The 8,339-nt window shown below is 39.8% G+C and overlaps 1 protein-coding gene across 1 annotated transcript; it reads left to right on the forward strand.

The window, feature by feature from the left end:
* The first annotated feature begins 1,254 nt into the window (after positions 1–1,254).
* Positions 1,255–7,936, forward strand: LUM (lumican). The gene is made up of 3 exons (XM_084794118.1): positions 1,255–1,411; positions 3,778–4,666; positions 7,110–7,936. The coding sequence occupies exons 2-3, from the start codon at positions 3,799–3,801 to the stop codon at positions 7,262–7,264; spliced, it is 1,023 nt and encodes a 340-aa protein (XP_084650244.1). The 5' UTR covers positions 1,255–1,411; positions 3,778–3,798; the 3' UTR covers positions 7,265–7,936.
* Positions 7,937–8,339: the final 403 nt, after the last annotated feature.

Below are 8,339 nucleotides of genomic sequence, written 5' to 3' on the forward strand. Positions count from 1 at the left end.
CATGAGTCCCAGGCTGGACTTAAATACACTGTATAACTGAGGATGACCTTGAATTCCGAGGATGACCTTGAATTCCTGGTCCGCTTGCTTCTACCTTTAGAGCGCTGCGATCTCCGCGTTGCCTGTCATCACACACCTGCTTAATGTGACACTGGGGACTAAAGCTAGGGCTTTATGAGTACTATGCAAACATTATACCAACTGAGATATGTCTCAAGTTATGTTTAAAGGAAAATAATTATATTGTAGCAACCTATATTGACACATCTTGCTCTAAGGGTTTTCATAAGTATGAAAAAAAGTGAATATTTTTTAATGAAAAAGATCCTACAAATATAGCTAATCTAAATAATCAAGGAGGTAAGGGCTTGAATAGATTGCTCATTCGCTATTATAAAATGTGCACCAGAAAATGACTTGGAAGGATCTACCAAGCCAGGCCTTGGGGGAGACCACAACTTTGGGTCACTTCCACCTTGGAAAAAAGTCATGAGCATGTGGTGACAGAATGAAAGATTAGTGACTTGTGACTTGTGGTACTTTTTTTTTTTTTTAGGATATTTATGTTTTCTTTGTTCTCTTTTTTTTTTGGCATTAAGCTATAGAATATTATCTGCAAGTAGGGTTTGGAGTGAGTTCCCAAGGGAAATCTACAAATGAAAAACAGGTCAGACATTGCTGAGTGTTTCCAGATCTGAGGAACATAAGAGTCGTTTCCTCAGCAGGGGACGCGAGGGGAAACATTCATACTCTCAGCTGTATCAAAGTGTATACGAAGCGCTGTTCATAGCATAGAAATGAACTTATCAGTGGGACAATAAGCAAGCTGGTCCAAGTGAATCAAATATATCATCCAGAGAGACGGACAAAAAGGACTCCATTCCTTTGAATTTGCTCATTGGCAAATTCCTGAGATCTTCTGCTCATGATTTATGAGATCTTTACATGAGCACAAGAGTTGGCTGAAGAGATCACAGTTAACCGCTGCCACACACGCAGAAGTACAGAGGTTTGTAGGAGAAACATTCTCCCACAAAACTGCCTTATTTGCAGCAGGCTCAATTCTTAAAGGGTTTGATCTAGAGTGCGTCTCCCCTCAACCCCCCCTCCCCCCCTCCCCCATTCCATAGGGAAGCATGGGTCTGTTCTGTACACCTGCACTTCGTTAGAGAGCTGCAGTGTGCTTACACGCAACACCACGACAGCCCACAGTGACATAACCTCATGCAGAGACTGGCGTGATTGGGCTGGTCCCCCACCCCTACCCCCACCCCCACCCTCCTCAGCTCTTGTATCACTGAGAGTCTGGCAGCCAGTTCCACCCTGACAGAGTTCACAGCATATATTAGTGGATTCTTGTTCGCAGTGCGTCTGTTTAAGGAATTAGAGGAAACAGTGTCAAGAGAGTAAGGTAAGTGCTGTTTTAACTGTAGCCCAGGGGATGCCGATTCTTTGGGACAGTGTTTAATTTTAACAGGAAGAGACAAAAAAAAAATCTAGAGGAATTTTGCCAATTTGCTGCTCAACGACAGTTTGGAACATTTATTTTTCACCTTTTCCCTAATATGCTTTGAATCATGTATAGATAATTTCACAGTGTGTGCTGGATTGACTGGCAAAGGGAAATTTAAAGTGTTCCAAGGTCACAATGAAAAAAAATGTTAAACTAGACACTCAAAAAAGTACAGAAGTTAAAATGCTAACCATCTATGCTAATTAGCAACATATGCTTGAATTGTTGAAAGCTAGTCTTGGAGCAGAGAAAGGCCACTGACTCTAGCATTCAACAGATTTTTTTTGCAATAAAATATGTTGTTACAGGTTGCAGTAAACATTCAGTGTTATAAAACATTAGCTGAAGGACTCAGAAACTTGTGTGGATTGCTTTGCCATGTTTTGCTCCTTTTAAAGAGTTGTGGTTTGAGATGTACACCTTAAGGAAGACGTTTTGAAGAAATTTGGGGAAACAATTTACTCTTTTGCAAAAAAAAAAAAAAGCATTTCTTTCATGGTCACAGGTATTTAAAAAGTATGGGCAAAAGTACACTGTAACTTTCCCTCACAGTGGAGCCATTGTATGTCTACGGGCATACTTTGAATTGAGAGTGGTATCTTTTACATTGCCAAAACTGTGGAAGAGGTTTTTGCTGCTGTGCAAATTCTATTTAAAAAAAAAGTCAAAGCTTATAAATGAATCAACAAACCATTATGCATCATTAATATGCGGAATTCTCTTAGTATGCCATGGCATGCCTAGTGCTTATCTATGGTCAAATCCTGTCTACTGAGCACCTTCCATTAGGATCAAGGAGCCGGGGGCGGGGGGCGGGGGGGGGGAGATAGTTTATGACCATTGCGACTGTATCTAATGTTAAAATGTTAAGTGTTTCTTTCATACAATATTTTTCAGTGTTTCACTTCATGAAGTCTGTTATGATTCTAAGATAAAAAGCAAAGCATGTGCATTTAAAAAAACACATGGTCTCAAAACTTCTACTTGCTCCAAACGACCTCATGGAAATGTTTGTCTCATACTATTTACATAAAATGTCACAGGACGCACTGTGTATTTGAATGTGGATTCTTTTCATATTCTCTCTCTCACAGGAACGCCAACTTTTGTGTAATGTGTTCTACGAATCCCAAATCTTACATCCTAGCTTTATTTTGTGTAAGCTGCTAGCATTTCTCTGAAATTTGAAGCATTGTTGGTCCTCATCTTAGAAACATGTTATGTGAAAATAACTGCCAGAAAATATTTCGAGTACATTCTCAGCTTAACATCTTACACACAGTTCATGAAGCCATTGCTGCTGTTATTTTACTGTTGCTGCTTTTGTCCCTTTATTCTCTCTTCTCTCCCTACTTTCACTTTGTGGGGACACTAAAATTTGTATTATCAAGCCATGTCACCTTACACATTTTTAAAACACACTATCAGATGAACTTACAGTATATTTTTTAAAAAGGAGAAGAACTTAATTTTTAAAAGTTGGGAAAAGATGATTTTTTGATAACTGGTATCCTTTTCGGTTTGGATTTAAAAGGCAACACTGTCTGGAATTTCCCTGTTGGGTAAACATTTGCTCTTCTAAAGATAATTTACTAAATACTAACTTCAGAGTACAATTTTGTGGTGGATTTTAAAGCACGGAGATGATAGGCTTCAAATAATGTAAATACCAATCTAAGAATTCAAACCCCCTTCCTCGGAATCCACAGTTACAACAAGGTCCTTGGAAAGGAATCCTGCTTGCTGCCTCTATTACCTCCCATGCGGCATAGGCAGCTTTCCCTGGGGGAAAAGCATGGTTGCCCTGGTCCTTCTTAGGATCTTTCTAAGGCGACATTGTAGTGATGTTGATGGCAGCATCCACTGAAGAATTTACAGTGGTCTTTTAATTTTCATTTCTTCTGGCTTAGACGGATTTTAAGTAGGGTTCTAACATTGTGGGAGACGGGTGTCAACAGGAAACAACCGTGATTTAGGAGGGTATCAGGGGAGTAGCAGAAGACGCGAACTAAACATTTATGTCAGCTATATCCAGAAGGGGGCGCTTGTGCACACACCTGAAACCTGTTTCCACCCAAAGGTGTAAATACACACATCCTTCTCCTCATGCTTAAATATAAACATTTAAATGGCAGTGAAGACACTATTTTTTAGAGGCACTGAAAATGAAATAACAAAATGTACTTTGTTAATGGTTGTAATGCGTATTGAACTTTTTCTTGAGATTATGCCATTTTGTAATCATTTGTTTCCACTTTGTTTAGGATTCAAAGCACTTGCTGGAAATGAGCCTCCGCGCGTTTTTTTTTGTCTTGTCATTTGTCTGTTGTAGTGCTGGTGGCCAATACTATGATTACGAGGCTGCCCCTCTCTTCCTGTATTCACAACTGTCACTCAACTGTGCGCCAGAGTGCGACTGTCCGCACAACTACCCAACCGCCATGTACTGCGATGACCTGAAGTTGAAAAGCGTGCCCATGGTGCCTCCTGGCATCAAGTACCTTTACCTGAGGAATAACCAGATCGACCACATTGACGAAAAGGCCTTTGAGAACGTAACCGATCTGCAGTGGCTCATTCTAGACTACAACCTTCTAGAAAACTCCAAGATCAAGGGGAAAGTTTTCTCGAAGCTCAAACAACTGAAGAAACTGCATATCAACTTCAACAACCTGACAGAGTCCGTCGGCCCGTTGCCGAAGTCCCTGCAAGACCTGCAGCTCTCTCACAATAAAATCACCAAGCTAGGCTCCTTCGAAGGCTTGGCAAACTTGACCTTCGTTTCCCTTCAACACAACCAGCTCAAAGAGGATGCTGTGGCGGCTTCTCTGAAAGGTCTTAAGTCGCTAGAGTACCTCGACTTGAGCTTCAATCAGATGAGCAAGCTGCCTTCTGATCTCCCAACAACACTTCTAACTCTCTACTTAGACAGTAACAAGATCAGCGACATCCCGGATGAGTATTTTAAGCGCTTCACTGGGTTGCAGTACCTACGTTTATCTCACAACGAACTGGCTGATAGTGGAGTACCCGGGAATTCATTTAATCTATCGACCCTGCTGGAGCTGGATCTCTCCTATAATAAGCTTAAAAGCATACCGACTGTCAGCGAAAACCTTGAAAACTATTACCTGGAAGTCAATGAACTTGAAAGTAAGTAAAAAGCGGCCCCTGTGTTCGATTGGTCGGGTGCTAAGATCCTTAAGCCCCACAATGCAGTAGGAATAGATGAAAAGAAAAGCAAAATTTCAAACATGGAACCCCAGCTCAGTCATACACTGAAATTGTTCCTAGCCTCTCCTCAGAGTGTCAAGACCCAGAGAAGTTAAAACCGTAGAACTTCACATGACACTTCTGCAGATTGATTATTTGAGGCTATTTGACACCAATATCTTCTCTTTTAATATTTACCTGTTATCGCTTAGTTTGTTCCTTAGGTAGAACTGTGTGCTGCCTTTAATAAATTGGCAAGATCCCGTGGAGAAGAGGAAGAAAATGACCAGGAGAAACTCAGTCAGCACAGGCTCTCAAGCATGTCTCCACTTGTCTCAAAGCACACACATGGCATCCCATCTTCCGTAACATCTTGAGGTTCAGGGTCTTACCTTGTATATGTGGCCAACACCTCCTCTTTTATCTGACGTGGTGTATGCAGTCTTCATAGCACTTTGATGAGGACCCTAAGGAAGATAAGGAAAGGATGATGTTGACAAAGATTACAAGCATGTATTTATTTTAAAACATATCCTTACAGAGCCCCTTACCTGTGTTACAGCCCTTCACTTTTCCCACAGTCACGCCTTCTCTTCACGTGCTGCCATGGTTCGTTTTTATTTATCTCCATGAAAGAGCTGGACGGAATAATCTACTCTATGAAGGCTTCCTTCCTCCACAGCTCACTTCAGTTCAGATGATGTGAAGTCAGGGAGGAAATTAAACCACCCCATCCCGACCTTACCGTTTAACCGGGTGTGGAGGGGATATATGTTGGTTCGCCCATGTGTGAAAAATTCAGGTGAAAAAAAAAACATCATTTCACAAATAGAGCTATTATTATTATTATTAATGTGTATTCAAATGGAACCTTTTTTTTAATGAAAAGTTCAGGATAAAAATGCTGCTATCAGAAAAGGTATATCGGACATTAGGACTATGCTGCCATGTTTCTTTAATTTCTTGTAGCTTCCAGGTTTCGATTTTCACGAAGGAGACTGTCATTGCTAACATAAACGCCACGCTATCCATTTCATTTTTAAAGCCATCAAAACAAGGTTTGGGTCTGTTCGTCGCATGGCGCACAGGTCAGGCTATCACAAGTCTACTAGCGTAGTTGGTTTTATTCCGAAGTTTGCCAATGTGGCAATTCATGTTCTTCAGGTTTTCTAGGTAGTGATTACAGTTATCAGTTGCAATTATCTTAGTCTAAATGAACATTACTAAGAGTCAGTTTACATCAATATTCATCTTCTTTGGGTGAAGTGACTTGAGAATGAGAAAAAAAGTTTTAAAAAGATATCAGTAATTATGGAGGGCATTCTGTGTGTTGATATACTGTGATGTACTTTGAACCATTAGATAATTCTAATGGAACCCACTGAAAGCAATACATTCTATCGGGCAGAGGGGGCAGCCAAGAGTTCCAAGTTCCCAAGCTAAGTAGCAAAGCAGAAGAGATAGCCTGCAAACACAGGCCCTAAAGCCGCCTTCTCCTCCTCCTCCTCCTCCTCCTCCTCCTCCTCCTCCTCCTCCTCCTCCTCCTCCTTCTTCTCCTTCTCCTTCTCCTTCTCCTCCTTCTCCTTCTTCTCCTCCTCCTCCTTGTTCTTTTTATCAGACTTTCCCAGAGATGGGTATTATAGAAAGACCATGGGGTTACCCTGACATGTTGTTCAAATAAGCATAGGAGAATAGAGAACAGCACACCTGAGTTTTACTCATTACTGCTTAGCTAGAGTTTGAACAAAGAGCTGTCCAAGGACCAGACAAGTTTAAAGTCCAAACTGACCTGGGTAAACATAGTTCTAGTAAAGATCTTGGTTTCTATTAAAATACTAGGTGAGTTTTTGTTTGTGGTAAGTTCTGAGCCACCAAGTGACATTGGCCACACATTCCATGATTTGCTTCATGCCTTGGAGTTTTGATTCCCTGCCACAGTGTGTGGTTGATGGAAAACTCTTTAGTTATCATCAAGTTAAGTCTATCATTTTCAGCTGGGAAAACCAAGGATGAACTTTTCATTGATGAGTTTATTTGTACAGTTTATATTTCTGCAGGTCAGGCTAAACATTTCATATTAGTCGAATGCCATTTTAAACCCTATTATCAGAATTCAATATATTCTATTTTTTTTTAAAAAAAGAATTTTCATTCAGCCTCCTGATTTACCCTACTTAGTGTTTAAATACTGCCATCCCACTTTAATGGCCTGGAATACAAGCTCAGTGGCATTTACTTCAAGAAACACACAGTAAAGATGACTTTCTACATGGTACAGACTATTTGACGACAAGTTAGAGCCATGGGGTATGTTTTTTTTTAATGATAATTTTGAGAGAGTACAACGAAAGATGACTGGATTTTTCCATTCTTCCGTTTGCAGAGTTTGATGTGAAGAGCTTCTGTAAAATCCTGGGGCCACTATCTTACTCCAAGATCAAGCACCTGCGCCTGGACGGCAATCCTCTCTCCAAAAGTAGCCTGCCCCATGAGATGTACGAATGTCTACGTGTGGCGAATGAAATCACTGTTAACTGACATCTTCTCATCCTTATACTGTGAAGTGTGTTCTGGAGCAGCACTTCATGGCTAGGTGTTTTGGGGATGTGTGTTAAGTTTTCACATTATCCTTTTGTTGTTGGTATTACTTCATGGGTTTTAAATATGAAGCAAATGTTTTGTGAACATTTAACACTTTTTAAATAAGAGATGAAAAGCAGGCCTATTTCATCAGAAGAGACACACAAAAACATTAAACTTTAAGCCTTTATTTGTAAGTTTAGTGTTTTCTACAGCTCTGTGTTCAAACGGAATGAAACCTTTTTTACTGATTTCGTGGCTATCAGTCAAGTTCTGATGGTCCTTACATTTTAATTGAATGACTGGAAAGCATGAAATAAATATGCATGGAAATAAATATGCATGGATGTTCATTATCCCAATTCAAATTATTTTGACATATTTGTTTTACTGAATTTGTTTCACTGAAATGTAGATTCTGTATTTCGAATCCAGCAATTTTGCAATTACACCAAAGAAAATTTATGGCACCACATTCACCTAAAGAAATGTATTTGCTAGTAAGAATTTGCAGAGTTACTTAATGAAACTTTTCTTGAGTCATTTTCCTCTGTCATGTGTATGTTTCTTTTTGATTATTTGCATGTTATGATTAACAAGCTAATAGCAAAATAAAACAATGCAAATGGCGTCCTGGTGTAAATTCTTGTGAAAATTATCTCTCTTATAAAAGCACAAAGAAATACAATCACATTTCAAGATGGCTCTAACTTGGAGTTGTTTACTTGTGTGATCATGGAATTTCCCAAAGTTTGTCTGATTTTTGAATCCACTTACAATGAGTAACTAAACCTATTTCTTAAAATTCAGTTAGAGCCCACACCTTCCTGGATACTGTTGGGGTCACCACTCCTTTCGCTTTCCTCAGTTCTGTACAGTAGGGCAGCTCTCCAGGCGGACCTCTGGAAAATCTCAGCAGTCACTGCGGAGTTCTCAAATGGAAAGAATGAGATATTCTGACGCACACATGATCAATAAATTTAAAACGTTCTGAAAAATATTTTAAAATAGAAGGCATTATGTCCTTAATCCA

The sequence above is a fragment of the Acomys minous genome, assembly GCF_964271855.1.
Source record: "Acomys minous genome assembly, chromosome: 9".
NCBI classification, from domain to species: domain Eukaryota; kingdom Metazoa; phylum Chordata; class Mammalia; order Rodentia; family Muridae; genus Acomys; species Acomys minous.

What these genes read in the sequence shown, in the direction of transcription:
- LUM (XM_084794118.1), top strand. Translation starts at nt 3,799, where the DNA reads ATGAGCCTCCGCGCGTTTTTTTTTGTCTTGTCATTTGTCTGTTGTAGT. An exon ending in GGAAGTCAATGAACTTGAAA is followed by an intron (nt 4,667 to 7,109) that starts GTAAGTAAAAAG and finishes TTCCGTTTGCAG; the next exon opens with AGTTTGATGTGAAGAGCTTC.